Source organism: Poecilia reticulata, linkage group LG6 (assembly GCF_000633615.1).
Source record: "Poecilia reticulata strain Guanapo linkage group LG6, Guppy_female_1.0+MT, whole genome shotgun sequence".
NCBI classification, from domain to species: domain Eukaryota; kingdom Metazoa; phylum Chordata; class Actinopteri; order Cyprinodontiformes; family Poeciliidae; genus Poecilia; species Poecilia reticulata.
This window is the reverse complement of record NC_024336.1, coordinates 12,936,732-12,963,155: the sequence shown is the minus strand read 5'-3', so window position 1 is coordinate 12,963,155 and position 26,424 is coordinate 12,936,732. Positions and strand designations below refer to the sequence as shown.

Genomic DNA, 26,424 nt, shown 5'->3' with positions numbered 1-26,424 from the left:
CAGCAAAGAGTCCTACACTCCCCCAAAGTCTTGATGAGGTGATTACTGACAGGTGTGCAGGCTGCTTAGAGTCAGAAATGCCCTCCAGGTGATCCTTTCTGAGTGTGAGACTCATTCAAAAATCACACCAGAATCCTGACAGTTGTGTTGTGGRTTGCAGCCTCCTCTTGTTAGCCCTTGCTGATTCCCATGCTTAACTGAGCACAACAAAGTGCAACAAGCCTATTGATTAAGTTTTATTGAGCGGATTAAGGTGCAAAGCAATCCAGAAAAAAAATAAAATCATAGGAGAATGAGTTAGTTAGATGATTATCTATACTAAATCACTATTCTTACTTTGTTGCAATGAAATATGCAGTGATGTTGCAGTCGAGTATGAACTGCTGCAAGCTTTTAGAGATCCGTTTCTTTCYGTTCTTCTTCCACCACCTCTAATTTCACCTTCCTTTTGTGTCATTTTCACTTATAATAGACCGTTCTGGTGCAAAAGCTGCTGACATAAACAGATCTGAGAGGGGTGTTTATTTAGAGCTGAGTTAAAAGGAATGATCTTTACACAGCCGYTGAAACACGATAAAGCCTGGTAATGGAATGACCTTTGATGTCTTAATCTCTGTGTAGGTTGGTTAAAAGGTTATTAGTGTTTCATCACATCATGCTCACAACTTCACACAGTTTTCCATAAATKTCCTATAACATGTAGTGGGTAACACATTCAAAGTAGCTTTTTATCAGTCATAAAAGCTGGCCATCAGGCATAGTTGTACAGGAAGAGAAGATCCTCCAAGAAGTCAAATGCAATCTCGAGCCTAACCAGAATAATCAGTCCATTTGTGTACATTMGAATCTGCATATTCAGTGACTACAAAGACMTTTGGCTCCAGAGACCTTTGTATCAAGCTCATAGTATTAAAATCTGATATAGAGAAAGGAGGGAGCTTTGAAGAGGAAGCTAGTTGAACTGGTTCAGAGCCTGTTGCTATGGTAGCCATGTGGAATAAATCAGCAGCATGAATTGCATTCACAGATGCCTTCAGCACCCTGCCGACTCAGGTGGACCAAGACAGAATATGAATGAGTTATAGGGTCCTAGAGAGCTCTCAAAAAGGGGGGAAGAAAAATTCCAACTAGCTGTGGCAGTTCATATGTTGTCTTTTGTTTATGTAAATTCCTTATAACACTGATGTAGTTCATTTACACTGATTCTATCTCCTCTTTTGCAATCGGACTGTAAAGTCTCTAAGTTATCCGACAAATGTGATGAGACCATAAGAGGGAAAACGCAGAGACAAGCTTGACATAATGTGTCCACTCTTGCCCAGAGTCAACTCTGAATAAGCAGCTCATCCAACACTGAGACTTTTGAACCTTAACAAAACTAGAAATAGAAACTTTCAAATCCAAACTCTACAGACTGTTTGCACACATCAATTCTATCCGTGACATAGAATTGTTGGATCTGCAAATTAGCCAGTAACTAAAAGATCTAGTGGTAACTCTGTTTGTTCACTTACCAAAGAAACCTTAATTGTCGATAYTGTAATGGGAACACGGAAGAATGTAAAGCATGTTGTTTTTATTCTTTCTTTCTTTATATGTGTGCATGAGCTTAGAACATCCTTTATTAATTCTTTCTGTAAACCAGGTAACAGCAAGGAAGAAGAGTAGTCCTGTTTTTAATTGCAGGCATTTTAAGGGTAAAATCTACACAGTTTTCACAATATTGAGGTTTTACCATTGGAATAGTTAAGGAATATAATGCTGATATAAGCTTTTGACAGRTATGTAACAGTTGTCTTACCACATTATGAATACCCCTTAAATGCAGTCAAAACAGTCGAGATAGAAATCAATAAATAATGCACAAACTGAGAAAAGGCATACATGAYCCTACTGAGTACAGAAATGAGCACAACTAGTACAAGCTTTCAAACAAAACATCTGGTTGATTCTATCATCTTAGAATCAAATGAATATYCATATCTCTTCTGTTTTGCTAATGASATGCCTGAATGTCTGCTGAAACATTTCTTTCTTTCTTTTTTTCTTCCCAGAGGAAAATATGATTTAACTACTTGTGATAACTATGCCTCTCATCTGCAACATCAGATGGTTTGTCAATCAAAAGGGGACTTGATATAGGAGGAACAAAACGTCACAAGAGAAGGAAAAATTACAATTTGATTACATAGATATAACCAGATCTACACAAAAATAACCTCAAACCAAATACAAAACACAATACGCACAACTGACTCACTTGACTAAACCTTCAGCAGTACCAGTGGTAAGAGTAGATAAATAAAAAAAATCCACTGGTAAGATCATTKTTTTATGTATTAAAATAGGTTTTACAAGTGCATAAATAGTATTTGTATTCTTGGGGGGCATAGTTATATTTGAAACATGCCTCAAAATACCCATGACAGTGGTATTGCAACAGTTGTTACTAGATAAATACAAACACTGTATAATATGACACTGAACAATTTTTCTTACTGCCTATTATTCAAGCARAGTAAACTTCTGACATTTTAGGTCTCTTATGATTACTAAAGTTAGTTGTATTTGCTAAATGCCAGATTTGTTTTGTTATTTATTGCTGTCTTCAAAATCAAAAGTTTACACACACAAATAATACTATTACTTTAAACAATCTGATAAAGCCTGTACTTTGTAAGCTCTGCTTACAAAAAGTTGTAAATTCTGGCAAACTAGTAAAAGGCTTGCTGAAGAATACTCAAAACATTTGATGAAAGTCATACAGATGAAATGTTTTATTACCAAATACTAATATTTAAGTGAACTTCTGAATTTAAAGAAAGCAATGTAAATTATCTTTAAKAACCTCTCATTATTATCAAATTATAACATTTAGCAAATAGAAATCCCAATTGAACTAAAACAGGAAAAGTTTAAACTGATTTAATGTCAACAAGTACACAATGGAAAAGGTTTGTGTGTCTTTCTTATACTGTGTATGTAAACATCTTGTTAAACTGTGTATTCTAGTGAACATTATAACCACACATACTGCTTACGGTCTCACCCTATCAACTCATAGYGTTATGACCATACAAGCAGAACAACAATCTGTCTTCCAGTTTTTGACATTATTACATCAAAATAGCTCAGTGTAAAAATAAAGAAAATAATTTACCATGCAACTAAAAATTATGTCTGACATTATAATTTCTTTTCTCATATTTTACAGAAAATGTCATTACTGCCACTCAGTGAAGTGTTGAGAAAGGCTGAAGCAGTCTTGCAGGGTCCTGGTTGATCAGCCTACATGGCGTGTCTCACTGATCWGAGGAAACTTTTTACACAATTTTGTCCATCTTTTCCCATGAGAGTCTCTTTTCTGTGCTAATGGTGATGTCTGTGTGTGTTCCTCTGGGGTCTACAGTAAATAACAGGGTTACATCACAGAAAAAGACAAGATGTGACTTTTAAATGAAGCATAAAAGACCTCGGTGGTAAATGCAGCTACAATTGTAAGGCAATCTGCTACTCTATCTCTTGTAGCTCTTGTTGAACGTACAGCGTATACTTCTTAGATGGTGCAAACACAGAGTATGAACTTTACACAGTGTGCGTGTGTGTGTGTGTTTAAGTGTAGTGAGTCTTTGTTGTCCTCAGGTGTCAAAAGTGTGCCTGGGAGCTCTGTGGGAGTTCTCCTCTCCCCTTCCTTTTCCTTTCTTCTCACCACCTAAAGAAACATACTTCCTTTTGGTCTTTTTGCGTTTCTTATCAGAGCACCACACTCTCTCGCAGTATTCCTCCACTTTCTGAGCATCACCGTAACCAATTAGCTGGAGGAACTCCTTGTACCASAGCCTGGAGTTGGATGCTGGGAGTGAGGGTGGTTGCAGAGATCGAGGGTTGACGCTGGGGGCAGGTGCAGGGAGCAGGATAGAGTGGCATTGAGCTGAAGCTCCTTCTCCGTTGTTAGGCTTGTGCATYGCCGTCTGAAGAATCTCTTCTCGGAGCACATGCAGGTTGACCCGCAGTAATGTGTGGACGTATCCATGTTCCACAGTCTGACACACGTACATGCCAGCGTCAGAGCTCCTCACGTGTAAGAACAGAAGCCCGTGAGACGTCACGATGACTCGTTCATCACCTCGTACCTGTACAAAGAAAAAAAAAAAAAGTAATTATTCAGCTGAGGGGGATTCAGAAATACATGGCACTACTACTGGATTAGCTTTTCACCCAAGAAGAATTATAATTGAAAAATCTATTTTACATTTAGAGTCAAGGAAGGGTGGCACTTAATCAGCTCACTCAATACAATGACTCATGTTTTTTGTGAACTCTTTCTGTTGTCCTATAGAGTACACATCACAAAAAGTAGGATCTTTAATCTAATTGTATGGATATTTATGTCAATRATAATGTGTTGGAGTTGAGAAAAGTGGAGCAGAATAAAATTGTTTGTAGTGTTTAGCTTCTCATAAAAATATGTTCCATAATGAATAYATCTGTTTACTGATGCCTAAAGTCAATATCAACAACTACAAGTACGTCCAAAATGTCACCCTAAATTCAACTTATTAAAAAAAATTGGTTCAAAGAGAAACCTTTTTTTTTCTTTTTTTTTTTCTTCCATTTTTCTTTGTGGAAGGAACATGTTTGGAAGAACATTTTTGAATAAGCCACTGCATCCTTGAGACGACTGTAAAGTGAAGCCTTTAAATATGTTTCACGGAGATTCACAAAATGGATTATGGCAGAAGTCACTGCTTCTGCCACTGCCATTGCCTGCAGTGTGTGTTTAAGCGCAAACASACACTGCAKGCCATGCAGATATATCCAGGAAATAGGCTACAAATGTTCAATCCCTTGTGTTAAGCCACTCTGGAACCATAGACATCAGTATATGAAAATACTACCAATGCCTGGTTTGTTGACCATAGTGACCTTGTCCAGTAAACTTACTTGACCTCAAGTTCACAGATTTGATATATATTGCCAGGTTAATAATGAAAGACACCAGACACAAACTGAAGGCCACTATTAAAATAACCTGGGCTTTCTTAATAGCTAAGCAGAGTCTCTGGTTAATCGCCTCCATGCACTGCCGCACTAGTGCAGCAATTCCTGGAACCGCAACTAATAACTGAGTGTATGTATTGTTAGTACATTGTCATACTTTTAATTATGCTGATGTTACTTCATTAAAATTCTCTTTTAAAATATGATTTTTTATGTACAATTTAAATGTAAATTGTTTAAGTTTYAAATTGTAATTTATGAAAATGCACCAGTATGTATTACTTGAAATTCAGACACATAATACCACTGCACTGACAGAAAAACAAGTTGTACAAATGTTATCAAGCAGCTAAAATACCAAAATATTAGTGAAAAAAAAAACAATGGTTACCTCATGTTTTTCCCCTCCTTTCTCCAAGAACCAGATGACCTTAGCTTGAAGTGATCGAGGGACACATTCCAGTAAAGTGGTGTTGCTCTCAATGCTGTACATTAGCTTCTCCTCACCCCTCTGCCACTGTTCATCTACACTCACACACACACACACAGACACATATAATAAAAGACTGAGAGGTAGGACTGATGGCAATGGACTGCAACGAACTTTCATTATGTGGCTAATGTAAAGCTGATTGTTTTTTTTTCTGCCATGGTACAAGCACACTGACCTTACGGTAACCTCCAACTAAAATGGCACATGAAGACATTCCTTCTTGAGACCTCATACACACGTATAAACACATTTCACAGCAATTTTATACACTAACCATCAATTTGCAGTCCATTGCACAGCTGTACGGCGTTGCCATGGCGAACATCCTGTCGCCTGAATCGTCTGCTGCAAAAAGAAACCCAAAGATGGAATCATTTTTAACATGTGATGAAAGCGGGATAGATGAAAGAAACTGAAACACAGAAATTAAAAGCGAGAGARTGAAGGAGGGAAAGATKAAAGCAAGACATGGTGGATCAAGTGCATACTGATAGGCCTTACATAACACCTGACTGTCATGTCTGTGAGTGATAATGATTTGATAAACCAAGATCATAATCTTTTGTCTTTTAAGCAAGAAGATTTACTATGATATTTTATTTCATCTGCTGTGTTAGTGTGTGAACTGTTACCTCTTGGTGTAAACCCCAGCTGGGTAATATCTGGAGCAAGTGAGACCATCCCAGGCACAGTATGGGTCTCTAGCCAGACAGCAGTCAGCACATGCTGAACCGTAGAGGTCACACTGATGTAGTCTGACTTGTGCAACACCGACTTCTGACCCGACATACAGCTGTTGCTGTGGAACCAAAGATGTAGATCATCAGCTAATTAGTTGTTCTGGAATCAGATCTTTGCATTTTTATTTCGTCTTGTTTTCATTCAACTGAGTCACTTAACCAAAAATAGAGGTAGAGGCTAAAATAGGCTGGAGGTCATTTAAATAGTCTCGCTGCCGTCTTGTGCATATTGTTCCACTGTTGTCATCTTGTGGCAGAACTATGCAACTGCATATAGATGCACGCTAAATATTCATAGGATATCTTACCCTTTTAGGTGATATTATGATCTCTTTGATTGGAGCTGGGACCTGGAAAGAAAATGCATAATTTTGTATTTAAAAATGCAAYTGAATAGTATAATCATGGTATAATATAAATAATGTTTCTAGGTTCTAGGTTTCTAGGATTTCTTCCATAATTGTCACCCAGATTTATGAATCTTAAAACTAGCAGAAACTTCTAATTGTCAGCTAATATGTAGAATGTCATGCAAAATCAATAATATTCTGGGCTAACAATGCAGGGCCCTGAGTCTTCTAGGGCTCCAATTAATTATTTTGATTTTTTCCAATGAGCGCATGTTTTACAACCATTGAACTTTACATAAATTTCATAGGTCCATATCAAGTGAGGCATTTTCATATTGTTGAAATTTTTTCGAACTTAAGTATTTGAAAATTTTAAAGTCATTGTGTTTTTTCAGGAACAACATGAAGTGATTCTTGAGGTACTTTGCTATGCGGCAATGGTAGAGTGGAAGAAAAACAACACTGCATGGTTTTCTACATCCTTTACAAGTACACATCTAAAATGTGGGTATTCATTTTCATCTCTGGGTGAATATTTTATAGAGCTTTTACTGTAATGTCTCAATCAGCTTTATACATTTTGACTATTCTTCTGTGCAATGTGTCTTGCTCACACTAAAGTTTTAATCCAGGAACCATATTTTTTAAGTTTTGTCAGAGATTCTCAATAGGATAGATTTAAGCCATTCTAGCATGTGAGTGATTTGATCTAAATCAATCATATTATATCTCAGGCCATTTGTTTCGTCCTGCTTCAGGCATCCCATCCATGGGGATTGTGAGCATTTTAACACCCACACGTTTCCCCATGACTGGATTCGACACCCAGACATTTTTCTATCGTTTTAAACAAAAGCTTTCCTGCCGACGCTTTGTCTCTGCCCATGTCTCTGGATGTGCAGCGTCAGCAGCGAGAGCGCTTGCCTCCTCGCCTCCCCCTCCCACTCCTGTTCCTTGAAACTCAACACCAGCTTTGAGTTAGACAGATGTTATACTAAAAAGTGCACGCCTGTCAACATTTGCTCACGAGGAGGCGCACCATTCTGTGAACTGGTATTGTTTCCAGTTAGGTATCCTAACATAAAGTGTTTCCCCTGTCTTGGGCATGCAAACTCTGTGGAAAGAGTGGTACATATTAAACTGAAATGAATAATATGAAACCTATATGTGTCCTTGAGAAGTTCCAAGTGTATTGCAGACTTGGGATTGGAGGGGACAAGGTGCAGGTAGTTCTTTTTTGTGAATGAATAAGATGGAAGTATGGCTTTGTTTCAAATGTGCAGAAGAAGCCGGTGAGGTTGTGTGATCCAGTTGGGGGGAGGTCACCACAGTGTTGGGGGCTTGAATACTTAATGTTATTCAAGCTCCTCCAAACTACTGCTGGGTTATTAGCTGAGAAGCTGCTTTTTATCTTATCACTTTAGGTTCCCAGCTCTTAGCTGCCCTGATCTTCCTGGTCAGTTTATTTCTTGCCTGGTCCTCACTGCTGCAAGTCTTCATGTAAAAAAAAAATCCTTGGTCGAACACAGCTCTCTAAACGTCAGAGTAAAGCACGGTTTGTTGTTATATGTGCAAAAGAGTTTAGACTGCATCAACATGTCATCACAAAACTTATGTACGATGACAGTTTCAGCTAGCTTGTGCAGATAAGCTGTTGCAACTATAAAAGCCTACCAGGCTGTGCAGTCAAAGCAGGTCTGTGATATCAGTTTCATTCAGTTCAATCCACTTTCTAACAGTTCTAACCCCAGAATTAGAGGTTTTCACTTTGTGTCTATAAATTAGGATGAGATGAAGCAGAGAGAGACCAGGGGATCCTAAAACTACATGTGGGACCACATGGTTCTTTATGTGCTCTTTAGCAGTGGTCCAGTGTGTTTTCATCCTCTGTGGGACAATTGATATGCTGTCTGCATTTTGAAAGTTTATTAGTTTTGTGCTGTTAAAAAGCTACAAGGACAATGAAGCAGAGGATAGTAGATCCACAGAAGTCTGAAAAAGTGTGACTTGTTGGTTTTATTTGCCAGGAAGTAAACATTTTCCAGGTGTAGAGGCGGGAGTGGAGGACGGAGTCCCCAGTGACATAGTTTGTCAAGAGTGCAGTACAAATGCGGAAAACCACACAAAGTACAAGCAGGTATAGCACGAAGGAGACCACCCACGCTGCCATCTTGTCTTGTGTTGCCATTTTTATGTAATAACATAGAACAAAGATGCATCAAGAGTACCAGATATGTCTGATCTAACTGATAGTGAATAGCCAGCTGATTGCTCTTCTTCTGCTATCCCCTTTACAGAAGATGGATGAGACAATGCAAAAGCTTGAGATATTGTTTTAAAATCTAACTCTGCTTCAAATGTGGTGTGGCTGTGGTTCCAACTTCATCTCCTGATAAGCAAGACACTTAATTTTTAAGTGACCTACTTATCTACATGTACGGACAAGTGCTGTTGGTGGAATTTGTGTCTAATGTGGGTCCATAGCTCTTTAAGTGATCAGTAAGATTAGAATTGTAAATTGTTTAAACATCCCCACTTATCCTTAACTTGTCATGTGTTTTTTACTCTTCATGTGACCGATTGTTTACTAATGTTCTCTAACAAACCCTGGAGGTCATCACAGGACTGCTGTATTTATTGGAAAGGTTAGAAACCTGTCCGTACTTCATAATGACAGTTGAATGTGTCCTCTTACTGAAGGTGGTAAGAGCAACAACAAAGTTCTTTTTGGCCAGGAAATCTCAAACTTATCTCAAACTTAGAACTCCTGGTAAGTTTTCATTAGTCTCTTAGCATTTGTTAGTGTCCTATTTCCCATTTTTGACCAAAAAAGTGATAATATAATACAGAAAATCTGTGAAAAATATTGAGCTCCAATCAGAGATAAGAGGAAGATCTAAAGGCCTGTCAAACACACTCACACACAAACTCATACACACACACGCACACCCCACCCCCCTCCACCCCCCATACACACACCTCCTTGCTTTATGCTGCAATACAGCATGATTAACTAGAATAGTAATTGTCCTGAATTTAAATTTGACTTGTGAACTGTGTGAAGTGTGTGAAGTGTGTGCTGTGTGTTCGTTTACACACCACGCATTTATCTATTATGAGTTTTTTTTCCTCCATCATGCATGCAATAACATAATTCTTTTGTTTTTTTGTTGGTTTTTTTTTGCTAAGGGGAACTTTCCATGTAAAACATGCTTGTTAGAGAGGCCAATGATCAAACTACTGGGTTTCCTCTCAGTGTACAGCCTGTTCTATATTGCAGACTGCACATGCCTCAGGAGTTTATTTGATAGCAGAACTTGTCTAGAAATAGTAGCTAATTTGTACATACTTTTCATCACTGCATAGTTATATTCTAATTCTAATCATCTTGTGGCAAGCAAAATAGAAAAAGCTCTTTTTGCTTTTAAACACAAGCACCCAGTCACATCCTCATAAAAGAACAACTAAATATTTTCTTTTTAACCATTGTCCTRAATAATGATTCAGGTCAACGTGCCGCTGAAGTAAGACTTATACCTCCTATCTCAATAAGTCAGGCAAATGCCACAGCCACGTCAAGTTTATATGCATTTAGCTTGAAAAGGTTTTTTCATATGAAATATGAAGTACCTTGAAAATGTGCAGCTCCTCCAGCAGCACCTCCTCTACTGTGTMTGTGTCTTTGTTGTAGATGGTGATAACTTTCAAAACCACAGAGTCATCTAACAACAGAAAACAATTAATCTTAAATTGTATTCTTGCTTCTTCCCCTGCTTTATAGACAATGTAATGTAAATGCTGTAGTTACATTCTGGTGGTTTTTAAATGCATCTAATCCAGTGTGCTTTACCAGTGCCAATGTAGAGAACGTGGTAGTGTCCATCCTGTGCTTGGACTTTGTCGACTGCAATCTGGGTCAGCTTTCTTCTGCCTGGCTCTGACTGCAGGAGAATAGGTCTGTGGTGATGTGGAAGGACGGGGCRATACATCACAGGATGAGAGCGCACGAACCGCAAAACCTCATCGGGAAACTCCTTTGAGCTGGAGAAACCTCCACCATTCACTTTACTGGCACACTGTTGGTGAGATGGTTTGACAGAAATAAAGAGAGTAGGGGAGATTTAACAGCAGACAAAAGGAGACTAATTACTGCGTCAGCACTTGGCAGTGCATGAAGAAAAAAGAAATTCATTAGTCAGATTCAGACTATCCTAGTGTGAACCGCTGACGCAGCTACAACAGTTGGACATTTGGAAAAGCTGGGTAACATTCTTTCAACATTGTTCCCTTGACAAGACATTTATTGTGAACACAAACTGGGTGAAATGGAGAGCGTTGAGAGTGAATCTGGTAATTACATCCATTCAATGTCTAGTATAAAAGATTCAAGGCTCACAGATCCAGGTCGAGGGTACGGGACTCTGCCTTCATATGGTGTCCAGTGATGCTCAAGTTTCTCTCGGTAGGCAAATGGTCCGTTGAAGGCTGCTCTTATGTCTTCCATATGATACATACATACAGCATAGCCCTTAAACACAGCACTGTAGAAGAAGGTTTTATGAGTTATTTGATGGAGAATGTATGTTTAATTCTGAAGGCGTCCTCTACTCACCTTGTTGTGCTAAAGAGGCCAAATATTTCTGGGTTTTTTTCATCTTTCTTTGTGAGCACAAACACATCCTCTAAAAGAAAACAGACAAAAGCGAGTTTGATGTTTGGCCTTAACTTCCATTTCTGATGGAAGTTAAGGCATATTGCTGTATTCTTACCAAGATCGTCAAAGTGTGTATCAATGCCGTTTGGTCCAGGCACAGAACAGATGAGGCGAGTTTTCAGGAAAGAGCTCCATCTATTTACCAGCATTCGCTGTCCTCCTTGGTCATTCTGAAAGATTCACATTGTGATTTTACCTGTTATAGTTGACTGAATTATGCTCAAATACGTTTCTGTGGCGTAGGCATTCTCACCGCACACACACGCCCAATGCGGGTCAGGATTCCCCGGTTCACTCCTTCTCCATCAGTCTCCCGCTCAGTGAAGAAGAAGTAAACTTTATCATCATCTCTGTCATCGTTGTCAGGGATAACTGCTGACCCAACAAACTTGGGCTCTGGAGAAAGAATGTTTTATCGTTGAAAAAGCAGAATGAAAAAACGTTTTCAATGATGCAATGACTAGAGCAAATAGCCCTATGTTTTTTTTTGTTTGTTTTGTTTTTCTTTTACAAAATGTTGTACAAGTATAAATACCCACTGAACTTTTCCACGTTTTTGCTATGTCACAACCACAAATTTCAATGTATTTTGTTAGAAGTTTATGTGATAGACCAACACAAAGTAGAGTGAATGGAGAAAAGAGGAATAGTTTTCAAATTTATAATTCTGGTGTTTTCTTGTATTCATCCCATTTTACCTGGACGTCCAAAAATAAAATCTAGTTATATTATTATTATTTTTACCATACAGGCAAAATGTTGTGTGCAATTAAAGTAAATTTTCCACTGTCTGGACCATAAGACATGGCAATGGCAGCGTCATGCTGCGGGGATGCTTTTCTTCAACAGGCACAGTAGAACTTGTTGGAAGTAATTGCAATGTCAATTTTATAAATACTGTTCAGTTCTTGAAAAAAATTGTTAAAAACTGATAAAAACTTGAGACTGGCATAGTTCGACTTCCAAAGAACAACAATGTACGTGGGTGATGCAGGCAAGCTCCAGGTACTGTTGAAGCAAAATGTAATTTTCAATGTTCACTCTGGAAGGAGTGGAAACATACGAACACTACACTTTTAAGATTATTTTTTTTAAAAAAGAAGAAACTATGTGGTATTTTCCATCCACTTCATTGATACGAACTACTTTGAAACCAACCGTTGAGCTGCTGCCTGTCGTTTCTTTCGGTGCGTGTGTAGGTGTGGTTGTTAAGTCGACACAAAGCACCATCGTTCTCCCAGTAGTCGGTATACAGGCCGATATAGAGCTCTCCTCCTAATTAATGTTGAAAAAGAGAGAAAGAATGCAAACATTTTCTAAAAAGAGGAAATACTGATAAGATGTTGACCACAAGGTGGCAGTATTTACTGTTGAGAAGGCAAGTAGTTCTTTGCAGAAAGTGGACGGAAATTAAAAAGTTGCGCTTTTAGCTCAATTGATTTTGAAATTAGAAGTGGAATAATTAAATTCTTACTGCGAAGTGTTGACATGCAAGAACTGTTGGGGTCAAATGGACAGCGCCCCTTCCCACTTGTAACACTCTCCTCTTCAACAGCAAACATTGTTTCCTGGGGGCAAAACACAGAAAATATGAACTTAGTCATTTCCATAAAAATTTTCACAAACATAAACGTCACAGCTAAGCAGCAGCGCCTCCAGCATAAGTGAAACCAGTCCCTGAAGAGAATGTGGGGAATAAAAGAACGGGCAGAATAAAAGGAGGGATCATAAAGTGATGAATGGAGAAGGAGAAGAGGCAGATGAGGAATAAAGTGATGGATGACCGAATGGACGACTTTCACATAGAAGTGTGTATCCAGCTTCCCTCTGCCCTTTCATTGATGTGGAATCCACACTCATCTGCTCTGCAGGCAGCTGAAGTGCACACACACACACGCACAAAATGAGCTCCATGGAGAGCCACAACTCACACTGTGGGCCACCTCAAAAATCTTGACAGTTTCTGGCATGTCAGTGTTGTAATGCCACATTCTGTCTTGATTTATGAGTGGTCACAGAGCTCGACTGTGCTCTGCCTATATAGAGGCAACACAAGTTAGTTTCTGTCCTAAACTCATCCATCAAGGAGGGTGATCTCTTAAAAGTAAAGCTAAAATTGCCACGCAGATGCACCTCGGTGTTGTTTTGTGCTTAGATTGTTTTATATTAACATTTTTGTTTAATTGTAATGTCGGAGGCGTTAATGTACTACTAATCAGCCAGTGTCTGACCTGATCAATAGCAGTAGATCATGCTGTAATTTATGGCAACATAAATAGGATTCATCTCAGAGCTAATGCCTACTGTGACCTAAATGTAATATTGTATGCCACATTTAAGATTTGTGAAGAGAAGTCAAGTTGGGGGGTTTCCAATACGCCCATTAATCAGCCATATCGATGTAGTTATGCTGAGCAGTGAACATTCCTGAGCTGAATGATGGCTAAGTGTTGTTTAGTTGACCTATTGTACAAGTGTGAGTGTGCAGGGTGGAAAGCTTTTTTTCCCCCCCTCTCCTCTGCCTAAACACTGTAGACACAAACTTAATCTGTCTAGCTTTTTTACATGCGGGAAATATGTGTCATACTCTGTCCATACATGCTGGCGCTGATGCATGCACTCAGTTTTGGTTGCACATTACTTTCCATGAAAGACAAGCAAGTGCTATTCACATGCTGAAGTAAACATAAATGAATCTTTTCTTGTCTGAAATTTATTTTCTGCAGAAAGCAGCAGCACCTGGGCTGATCTTGTTTACTTGTACAGTTGGGTTGGCAGCCTTTAAAAATATGAACAAGGGGTCTGAGCCAAATACCTCTGAGCCAAATACCAATATATTTCTTCAAAAATATATTTCTTCTTTCCCTTACTCTGTGTCTTTTCCATCTCCACATCACGTCACATCCTTTGTGCAAAGTACATGGATACATGTACTAGTAAAGGAATACTTTATGTGCAGTGTTTAATAGCTCAGCAGTCCAAGGTGTGCTAAGTGTTTTAAAAGCTCTACACTGAAACAGAATCAGAACTTTCCAGCTAGGGTTCAAGCAATACAATTTATGACATATGACTATTTACAATAAAATAGTCAGCCTTTTTTTTTCCATTTCATCACTCACCTGCCCTTTGTGTCCCACTTTGACCAAGGCACAGATGGGATTAAAGGCTCCTGTTCCACAGACCAGCAAATGGGTCTGGTTGTATTTTTGCAGGACTTTAATGTAGTTTGCACATTCAGGCTGTTGAGATGGAGACATGAAACATATAGTAAACATTGTGCCGTGGGTGAGGTGTGGGTTGTGATAATGGGAACATCAAATGGGCAAAACATTTTGTAGTGCATAATCAGTGCCATAGTTTGAACAGAAAGGTCCTTCCAATAAATTAGAATATTACTGAAAAATCTATTTATGTCAAGAACGTTACCACTAAGTGAAACACATTATGCAGCCTAACTATACACAGGTCACACAGTTGATAAATACATGACATTTAAAATTAGAATATTACATCAGACCAATAAAAAACATATTGATACAGAAATGTAGCCTTAATGACAATTAGCTGCATAAAGGTTGTCATTTTTCAAAAGGTGCTTTTAATCTCACAAATGAGCATCATCGGAATGCATATTCTTCTTTTGGCTCTTGTGGCCTTTATTTGATGCTGAGTCAACGGGAAGGTGGATTGTGTGAGAGAGGGAAGGCATGCGGTAAAGGTCAACGGGCCGGGACTTGAACCTGTGACAGTCGTGTAGAAGACTGAGGCCTTGATGGTGAACCATCAAGAAACTGTTTTGCCAAGTAGACATTTAGCGCTGCAAAACTTTACCACGACATTCCTTACCTTTTCCCTTCCCTTCATCATACACTCCTCTATCTGAAATTCAGTACTCGCCCAGTTAATCTGAAAGAAAAGCACAGTGTCCACATATTTGCACATTTTTCCACTGGTTGTGTTGTGAGCAAAGTAGCATAGCAATATACTTACTTTGTATTAAAAAAACAGTAGATTTTTTTTCTGCATATTTGATAAGCTTAAAATATATCTATCTACTTTAATCCTTCAAAATGTAAAGTCATGCATAGTAATAACGTTAATTTTAAACACAAATCTGAGAATTCTTTCTCACATATATGTATGGCCAGTTTCGGTTTATCACCTAAACATTTTGAAACCCAGCACACAGAAGAAGCCTTGCCCACCTGTCTGTAGTGAGCATTCACTCTGTCCAAGTTGAGGGAGAACAAAGCATTCTTGGCACCAACATAAAGCCTTTGGTGGCTCTCGTCCAACAGCATGGTCTGGGGCTGAAGAGGCATTCCACGTCCCTGGAAGATCCAGGTCCTGTTCGTCTGCCAAAGCTCTGCGTGGACATTCATGCAAAGTAACTGTGTTACTTTATTAATTTCAYATGAGGGTAAATGTGCAGCATTCTGAGAAACAATCACAGATCAYTTTAATGCCAATAAATAACACTCAGTCCTTAGGGATTACAGATTTCTACAACAAGTTTATAGTTTTTACATCCAGTTGTGCATTTTATCTCAACATATAGCGCTGTTTAATTTTGTAATTTAATTTTGCTTATTTTGAAAGGTTACTTGTTGAAACTGTCGTCAAACATTCGCAGTATAATTAAGGAACACAGACTGAAGACCCAACAAATGAGACGCCATCTAGCATCACCAGTTTTAAATCAACATGGGACAGGCTCTGTCCAGAATATATGTSCCATTGAAAATGCAATAGAGTCTTAGACAGACATGGGAAGATGAAGGAACATTGTTTGTTGAAGTTTATGGTGCAAGTGGTCAGATACGATATTTAGGGTTTTGAGCTAATCAGAAATAGAAAACATTTGTTAAATTGAATAAACATCCTCCCACAGTTTAAAAACATGATTATTAGAGTAATTGGTCTCTCTAACTTTCCTTTGTGTGTGTGCGCGCGCGTGTGTATGCTCGCATGGATAGTTGTACTGTGTCCCTGAGTGTTCCATTGTGATGGACTGGCCCCCTGTCCAGGGTCTAAATGACCACTGTGAATAGACAGCAGCTCTCCGCCCTGTGACCTTGCAAGGATAAGTTGATAGAGGCAGTGAATGGATGRATTAATGAATTAATGAATGAATCTTTTAATAAATAACTAAGTAACACAGTTGAYATTGCAGTGCTCCCTTTTAAAAATATAAATTTRCATGAAAACTGACATTATGTATTTTAAATTAAGTTTTCTTTATTTTCCAATTTCATATATTATCAGTTTTAAGAAGAAGCTTAATCGAATTAGTATATGCCAAAAACTATTTTTAAGAGGAGTTTCTATTCATATTAATTCAGAACTTCAAATATTAAGGGATTCATAATACTTTCTTGGGAAAATGGTTTCAGCTATGCTAAACTATGCATTTTCAATGTGTCACTTGAAAATGCTTGTTAGCCCAATAAGAGCAACAATGAATGTCCTGGGTAAGTCAAAGTATAATCCATTTACAATTAAGGAATAAAACATTTTTATTTAAATCTGTTTGTATGATCACTGTATTTCAATGGATAGACAGACAGATGCTTGCACATTATCCCTAGTTTTCTTTTATTATTTCTAACCATGTGAGAGTGAGACTTTGACATCTTTATGTTTAAGTTTTATCKTTGAATGTTGCACAAATGTCTCCTATTTTTGAATTTAGCWATGTGTTCGCCATTATACGTTAAAGCATACTAAGTTCAAAGCCAACCTTAAAAGCCTCWTAGCATTTTTGAAGGTTTGATCACGACCCCATGTCTAGGACTCTGTCAGAAAAGACACTGTAACAGCAGGACATCATTCTGGGAAGATGTTGTATATTTGATTTACTCTGCTCTCGTCTTGTGGTCTTTTTAACTGTGAGAAAGCTCTTTTATCTGTCAGGAAACTGCACCAGTCTCTTTTTCAGTCATTAGTTTAAATCTACTGCCACTCCCACTTTGAAATGGAAGCAGTTGCACATTGGGGGTATGTCATTAAATAAACACACATGCACTCATCAAAACATATCAAGGAGACATTTTAATGCATTTTTGTCACAGCCGTACACCTACACCCCATTTTCTTTTCATGACTGTATTTGGCAGACGGGTCCTCCCTACTTTTTTTTTAAGCTCCTGAAAGGTCGTGGGTGATGGATATAAACTAAGCCTTAAACCACCAGAGGTGTGTCCTTCCTCTGGGTTGAATTGACCTAAAAGACTTTAATTTCCACATGATGGGGTTGGACTCAGTTCCCTCATAAAAGAAAAAAGGGGAATCTGGTGTGTGTTATAAGTTCCTGTGAGACCTCAGGCATATTAAAACACATTGGCCTTTGTGCTCAGGTTACCTGTAGTTGCTTCAGTTTGGCTTAGTTGGACAAACTTGGGGGATTCATGTAATGTCTTAAAAAATAATTTTGCAAAACACTGTCAGCTATGCATATGTATTTGCATGACAAAAGTAAGATTCAGCAACTTCCTAAAAAAAYGAGGTTGGCTTCCTGCAGGGCAGGTTTCAAAGGAGTAATTGCGTGATTTGTTTTTCTTGGATCTGTATATTTTCAGTGACACATGATCTGTGGTATAGATGGAAAGAATGTTTATTCTAATTCTGTAGATCATGCAAAGCAACCACACTTCAGTCAGTGCAGACGTTTATTTGTTTAGAATGGGATTAGGTGTCCAGAGAGGAGGAGGTGACTGTGTATATTTTGTTGCTAATAAAATGTCTAAGTTAGAGACTGYGACTGTTTGTTTGAGTTGCATTAGGTCTTGGGTGGTTAGGAGGTATAGACAGAAGGGATGTGGCAGTTGTGTTTTGCCAAGGCTCAGACATGCTTCCTGTAATTATCGAATCCACACACACACGCGCACACGCACAGAACAGCTCTCTGTTTCTCTCACACACAGATGTCTCTATTTTCTAGTTCCTCTTTGACTTGAGCTGAACTTGTATCAAGGACACCACTCGTAACTTTGCTCTCAAACAATCACCTCTTTGTTCTTGGAAGTTTTAATTTGCTTCCATCAATTCAAACGATTCACTCAGGTGGMTATTTAAATTAAGACAACAAGAGTCAAATATATATATWTTTTTTCCATCTGCATGTCTGTCACGAAAATRAGTGGCAGCAGATTGTATTTTGTTGCTCTAAGACAGTCAAAGAAAATGAAAAGTTCTGCCCTCTGTAAGAAAGTGAAACAGAACAKGTGCCTATTATAGTAATTATAGGTAATCAATGTTACTAAAATGCAACAGGTAGATCTCTTGATTACACAGTCGGACTCACAGATGACTCAGAGCAGTATTTTGAAAGTTTCTCCTCTGTCATTAAAACAGGCAGCCACTGATCATAGTGAATAAGAAAAAAAGGGTATTTCCAATTTCTCCCATTCCTCTTTGCCTATTTCCTGTCATTTGTACCATCTGCAGCCAGCGAAGGCTCCTGCGCCATGAGTTGAAAAGCCAAGAAGGGGAGGCTGGCATATTTTTTTTTTCCATCAACCACTGATCCATGGAGACACATGGCCTCACTCTTATCCCATTTCAAAAGGAAATCACAGAGAAAAGGGACTGCCTCAAGACAGGGATTTTCAGCAGCTGTCTGYAGAGCAATGACAGATGCTAGAGTAGATTTGCCTAAGTAAAATTAAAATAAACATTCTGATCTCTTCTTTACCCATGTTGCAAAACAGCACTTTGCAACAATTGGGGAGTATTAAATTTGAACGGGCATAGGCTCTCCAGCAGCATCCAAGTGTAGCCTAAAATACACAGCGGAGGTTGGGATTTATTAAACCTTAAAACCTCTTTTGAGTTTTTCAGAACTTCACCTTTGTGTTGTTAGCCTAAAAAGTGAGCCCAGGCAGATACAACAAGAATATACAAATTCCTTGCAAAAAAAGACATTAAGAATTGTCATTCAAACTGTAGAACTCATCATGGGASGGTTACAACCACCAAAACCACCGTACCGCCCTTCATGATTATCATTCCACAGATACCGTTAGAGCCCGTTAGATTTTCTATTTTAATTCCACCTTTAGGGAGTGGTTAGTACATAATTGATCCCAGAAATAAAACTTGGATTAAGTGCTCTSAGACTTTCAGCTAAATGTGCTTTCAAATATGGTTACCTATTGCGTGTGTTGACTCATGCGAGGCCACAAAGAGATTGAGTGGGGTGATGARGTGTTTGAAGGTGCAAACACGGACAAGCAGACCTTGCCTTGTGGCGCAGAGGTCTGATTGAAACCATGAAGCTCATGAGGTTGTTGCTGGGTGTTGTGACTAAATGTTATGCCCTTTATTTTTACATTTTCTTGTGTAAAAGGGAGATGATGTCACATTGGAAAATGAAAGCCACATGGAGGACGGGAGAAATGGTAAAGTTGTTTTTTTTCCTCTGAGTTGTTACAGTTGTTAGAAACCAAGACGTCACTTTTCAATTTTATGAAACATTGCAATTATCATACACATAGTGTGAGGAGTGTATTTTTTTAACATGCCTTCACGTGAGATACTGTCTCATATTTTACTTACTAAGAATAATTCCTCCACTTATTATAAAGTTTTAAGTCATCAGTTATACTAATACAGTCATTGCTTGTATTTAAGTTCCTAACCAAGTTCACCTCCTGGTCCATGGCTGTTTGTGTCCTGTGTGTGATTTYMTTTCAGCTGCAAGCAAAATAATTCACAACATTGGCATTTAAGTTGCACATATAAATCTTTGGGAGGACCTCATGATTAGGGTAATGGTGAGGAGGTGCTTCCAACGTTCCAACGCCAGAACTCTCCGAGTTTGTTGCCAAACATAATTTTTGCAAAATTTTGTAACTATCATATTACTGGGTCTAATTCTGCGTCAGGTGTGATTTTTTATTTTTTTTTCAGATGTTTTCCATTTTTCCTAAGCACCCTGTGATATAGGAGCCTATGATAGTGTGGGGTCCTGGTGGTGCTGCAACAAACCATTAATTTTCCACCTCTGTGCTTTGCAATTTGCGCAAGGTTATTTGCCAAACTTTCTGTTTATTTTGGTGTCCTAGCAATTCAGTTTAAGACTAATCTCTGCAAAGAATATTGTTCCAAAAAATTTGGATGCCTGCATTCTCTGTAAGTCAAACTWTTGCAGTCTGTTTCTGAATGTGCAATTTTGATCTTTCACATGAGTGTTAGCCAAGGTCTGCTGTAGGTAATGAAATGATATTCTAGGCATTTGGGTAACTTCTCCCACATTTTTATTACGTGGGTCTGATGTGATATGACTGCAGATGAGGTTTAGCTATTGTAATCAACAACAAATTTGACAATAATACTGACATTAGGCATAATGCCTGCCATTGATGTATCACTCCAACAATGAACGACTTCTATCTGATGGTCCTTTATCAGTTTTAATGCTTTTTCAAATGTAGATAATTCAACTTTCTCTTTGAAGACCTGAATATCCCCCCAATACTTTATTATGGGAAAATCTTGACTCCTTTTCCTCTTCCTGGCACAGAGAAAAGGTCAAAAAAGGTATTAGACATTCACAAGCTGCCTACCCCTCTGGACATCTCATTATCAAACAGTAGAGCAAAAACATAACACAGAGGGAGAAGGTGTAGCTGAGATATACACACATAAAATGAATAGGGCACAAAGCTGAGCTGGGAAGATAAAGGAGAAGGTAAAAAAATATTACTTTAGTTTTGTCTGGTTGGTATTTATCTGAACTTCAGCTTATCTTCCATTTTCCACATGCTTGGTATAAATGTCTGCGAAACACTTTGTTTTAGACATTATTCAAGGTGATGTGCCTTTAACGTAGGCCTCTTTTCATGAATGAAATAAAGTTAATTGGACTCCTCACCTGCCACATTAGAAGAAATGAGTAATAGAAATTCCCACCCTAATTTTGCTCCATGCATACTGGTTTCCCCCAAATTACCTACAGCCCCAAGGTCTGGGGGTTGTAAAAAATATATAGTGACAGCTTTCTGTTCTCAGGAGAGGGAGGTCTAAAATTACAGCTCAAAGAGAGGCTTCACACACCTGTAATTGCCACCCGAGTAATCCCTGTGTTTATGTACCTTGGAGTTTTTTTGTCTAACTCATAGTTTTATCAGAAATGCTGAGAACAAAAACCTCTCAACCACTGCTTTGGGAATCAGTGTTTCTACCAACGTGATCAGATAAATTGTTTRTATCGGCACCATTATTTGTTGATTTTAGAAAAAGTGTGTATCGGTTACACAMKCAAATGCATAACGTACACATGAGCTCTAGCCTCAAGCATTCTTAAAATTATTAGAAGTAAATGAAAGTCTAAATAGATACATGAACATATATATTACATACTGCTTATGTATTAGGCAGAGAGAGTATTTGTGAGATTATTATTTATTAAATGATGATGTTAGTTTAAAATGCAATCATTAAACAACTAGGTTTGGTGGAAGGTCCATATCTAAGCCAATGTTTTATAATTTCAAAAGCCTTTTTTTATCCGGGATATATTACTGAAAAGAATACTACATAAAAAACATAATCATCATGTATAGAGAAAATATTCTGAATATTCACAAAAACTACTTTACCAAAGAGGTAAATAAATACAATAAATTGATTAACAGAGTAAACAAATGGCTGTGGGTCAACTCACCCATTTGCCAATTCATACCCCTACTTTCATTGTCCCATGTAGCCATTTTATCTTTATCTACTTCATAGGTAAGCAAATCACGTCAACACTATGTATTTGATTTAATATTATTTTCTAGAAACGTTGTATTTCTCTGTATTTCCATCAGCCTTGTTTCTGATCTTGCTTTGGTCAAATCGACTGATGAAATGACTACATATGACCCATGACTATATGGGTCTGTAACGTTTTAAACCACCTGTGTAAAGTTACTGTATAAAAGTGTCACCACATCCTCTGAATAGGATATCAGAGAACATGTCAGAGTAATATGAGTTTTTTTTTATATTGTTTGAAGCACAGAGTAATGTAGCACTTACTTTGCCAAACCTGTTACTGTTGAAGACTGATGAGCTGTTTTAAAACTGCAGTTAGAAAATTTGGTGACATGTCTTGGTAGTAAAAGGATGCTATGTTTTTGTTTTCAATTTCATTGTTTAGAACATTGATGCTCTGTTAGTTATTATAATATAAGAATATAAGAATTTGTGCCAGTGAAACCTAGCTTGATCAAACTGAAATAACTCTAAGCAATCCCATGACTATGGTTGGGATAAAGGCAAATACTAAAACTCTTTGGGTGTGAATACATGTAAATTACATGTGCAAAATGACCAGTAAATAAACAAAACAAATGTGTCATGAAGATGTTCTCTACTAAGCACAAGGCACTTTTTAAGTCACTTACTCTCAATATTAAACTATAAAATGTTTTTCATTTAAGGTTTAGGCCTTTGTAACTATCAAAACCTCCGTCTCACTTTTAGTAGTTTTCGGTAACATTATAGCAAGGCTGTAGAGGCAGCACATTAAATCTGAGCCTGAGCACCACCCTGCAGCCTGCTGATACTCAGACACATGCTGAGTTGTGCCACAGCTTCATTATCAGCAAAATTGATGGCTGTTCTAAAACAAGATCTTATTTCACTCCTGTAGCCTGGTGATCTCAAATAAGCTGCCAAGAAACCTGAATGATGCAAATTCAAATCATATGGASCTCTGTTCAAAGGCATGAAAATAACACAAAGCAAACAGTGTCTCTTTATCTCTGCTGGACTGTGAACATATATCCCCGCAGGGGCATTGCAGAGTGTACTAACCCATTATTTAAGAAGTCTGATTGGCTAAATGTCCAAGCAGTTAAGCTGTATTAACATCTTTGGGCATGTGTTTAAAGTCTTTGGATGTTGGGCAGTCAAATCTTCAGGTCAGTTCTTTGTGAAGACATTGTGGTTTCAGAGTTTGTAACTCAATACTCTGTGTGATTAACATAACAGCCCTGAGTTACAAGGGAGTGTAAAAAAATAAAGTAGTGGCCAGGGCAGAAATTATTTTAAAGGCACACAAAATAATATTAACCAGTCCAGACATCTACACAAAACATGGTAAATAGATTTTTAAAAAAAAGGTAACAAAAATATGCATTGTTACTATTACATTATGTGCAAAGTGTCTTTCCCATCAAAAAACAGATAAATATTGCACAGTGCGGCCGTTTTAGGCACTGAAATGGCTGACGTCATATTTTATTGACCTTACTATTGATCCCGGTCTATAGCTGGCCCTCCTGATGAGAAGGTTAAAAAAATATATCAGCACTGACAAAATTAACAATGCTGTCATTCAAAGATGAGATTCACCCCCCCCCCCCCACCACCACCATTGCTTTTGGTACCAGATGTTATGGTAATAGTCTCACAAGCCTATAGGTGAATACTTAGATATTTCTCTTCATCTGTGCTGAACTGCATCCAAGTTCGCCTCGCGCAAAGAATTCTCACAATTTTGCTTTTGCCGGTGTGTTTAACTATGTCTGTATGCAAGAGTTTGTGTGAACCGACGGATGTGTGCAAATATAACTGGAGGAACCCATAAGGCTTGTATTAGGACTTTAGATGTTTATCATTCCATAATGATAGGATCCAAGTGCAGGTTTTGTTTTTTTCTCTTTTTTTTCTTGGTGTTCTGTGCTAGCCAGAACATGTCAGGGATGTCAATCATCATGGCAGCTCTGCCCTCAGGTAGGTAAAAAAAAAAAAAAAAAAAACGGATCATAGATGAAAGTTATAGCCACACCTGATATTTATGTGGCAATACTGACTAATCATGCAGGCAGTTGTGTGATTAATATTGTTAATGCACTAAATATAGAAGAATTTTTTATTTTTTTTTTATACATATACTTTAATTCCTTAGTTAATTTCATAATTGCACTGGTGATGTGAAAAAGAATTCTGCAATGCATTGTATTACATAGCCTACATAATTCCCTATTGATAGACAAGACTCGTCAACTCGCATTAAATTCTCCGAGTGCATATGTATGAGTTACAGACCGTCCAAATTCCACACCTATTTCCAACCATGACTAACAGGCTTATGTGGAATTATCGCCTCCTGTTGCTGTAGAGATCAAAGGAAACTTAGAAAAATACAGTGTTTACTCAAGAGTTTTTATCTGCAAAGATAAAAACCCTCATTATTGTTAAAGAGATACACAGCAATCAGTTCGCATACCAGTGCATGCACATCCAAATCACCCACTCCCATACACAAATAAACATCCACAAGCACATAGACACTTGTCTCTTAGTCACAGACACATTCCAATTTCAAAAGGAAAAAGAAATATATTCCGTCACTCTGCCAGTATGGCATGAGAGAAAGCCACATTGTGGATTGTCAGCCACCATAGCTGAGAGACCAAAACAAACTGCGAGGAGGCCACGGAAGCATCAGTTGTGTGTAAAAAAAAAAAAAAAGTAAAATGGTTGGTTATATATATCACATTTTAAATGAGAAATTGCAAAATAATAATAAGATATGAAAGAATCTTTTAGTTTTGCACATTAGAATCTAATCCAATACCAACTTTAAAGTCTTTCATCAGCAGCGATGTGCAGCACTACTTGAGGTGCAACTGAAAAATTTAATATTTTTTCCACCTTAAATTTCAATGCTACTCCTGTCTGAAGGACAACCTAGGTGGGAAACCACATTGTCCATACCAATAGTCTTATWGTAACTATTTCTAACCTAGAAAATATTATTTTTTAGTCATACATTTTTTTTATTAACCTTTGTTATTTAAAATGTGAATTCAGAATTAGTCAGTAACAGGGGTCTATTTAAAATAATGCTGTTACACCCACCCCACTCTCAGTTTGCAGTCTGAGGGAACTGCAATATAAATTCTAATCACTTTCACTTCAGACTCTGTTAATCTATGTTTTTTTTTTTAGCAGCACAGGTATTAAATTTAGACCACACGTATATGTGATGCTTAAGGTGAACATAAAACATAAACACACAGAGTATGTGCAKTTTTACCTTTGTGGGAGAGTCGTATCCTTGGGTATATACTGTGCTTAGTGTGAGCCATTCCCAGCAGAATAAGACACAGCAGCATCAGTGACAGATTTACAGACCTTATCCATCCTGCCATGATCTCTAAGATAAGCATTTTATAGGCATTAGGTTAAAAAGCTTTGTGTCCACTCAGCATGAGCAGCAAAGTCCAAAAAAATGTTGAAACTCCACAGGTATTTGTATATATATCCACTAAACACAGCAGATAGTCCTCAGTCTTCAAGAAGAGTGTAGTTGAAGGTAGCAGTGCATTTTCTCAGAATCACCACTCTGTCGATCAGCTATACAGGCAGCCTCTATGCAGTGACTGCTCTCCCCTATAGCAGCCTGCTGAAAGCTGCATCCACCCACTACCTTTGGTGGAAAGGATAGTGCTTTGGCTATTATCCTTGTTTGGTCTTAGCAACCAGAGAGAAGAGAAGTCCAGTTGCTACATTCACGCCGCAGTGCTCACTGCTCTCTGTCCATATGTCAGTCCGTCTGCTTTTTTTTTTTTTTTTTTTTTTTGCTTTTTTTAGCTGTCAAGCAAGTGCAGCGTTTGCTCCACTGTTTATGATCTGATGAAGAAAAAAAAAGCAAAAAGTGGAAAAATTACAAGCCAGTCTCTGAATCCCATATAGGTGTTTGAGCTGCTGATTTGTAAAATCCCAGTCTGCAGAGTAAAGAGCTGCTGTTCTGTGTCTTCAGCGTGTGATCCTCCTCTCAGGTCCGCTGGGGCCAGTCATTCTCTGGACAAGAGCCCAGTAAAAGACAGAGTGGTAGAGGGGAGGAGTAGGGAGCCTCGTGCCTGGCGTGCAGTCTCTCAGCAAAGTGAGGTTTCAGCTCTTAACTCTGTTGCCTGCTCAAGTAATCGGGGAGGATCCAAACCTCTGTCAGTCAGGTAAGATGGTTTCTACCACATCTGCTGATCTGAGGCCACCTGCCACTGTGTGGTGTGGGTGGGGAGAAAGCCTATGGGAGTAAAGTAGCTGACAATGTGGGTAGTTTATATCAGTCAGAAGGGGTAAAATGTTCCTTCGTCTTCCTCGAGACTGTCTTAAGATCTCTTTCTC

The 26,424-nt window shown here is 38.2% G+C and overlaps 1 protein-coding gene across 1 annotated transcript; it reads right to left on the bottom strand.

Moving 5' to 3' along the window:
- Positions 1–1,561: 1,561 nt before the first annotated feature.
- sema3e (sema domain, immunoglobulin domain (Ig), short basic domain, secreted, (semaphorin) 3E) lies at positions 1,562–26,424 on the bottom strand. The gene is made up of 17 exons (XM_008411252.2): positions 25,334–26,424; positions 15,504–15,664; positions 15,145–15,204; positions 14,418–14,537; positions 12,773–12,866; positions 12,457–12,573; positions 11,552–11,694; positions 11,354–11,468; positions 11,197–11,266; positions 10,981–11,125; positions 10,435–10,660; positions 10,215–10,306; positions 6,543–6,584; positions 6,127–6,293; positions 5,769–5,839; positions 5,393–5,526; positions 1,562–4,133 (listed from the first exon to the last, which is right to left on the bottom strand). The coding sequence occupies exons 1-17, from the start codon at positions 25,464–25,466 to the stop codon at positions 3,639–3,641; spliced, it is 2,385 nt and encodes a 794-aa protein (XP_008409474.1). The 5' UTR covers positions 25,467–26,424; the 3' UTR covers positions 1,562–3,638.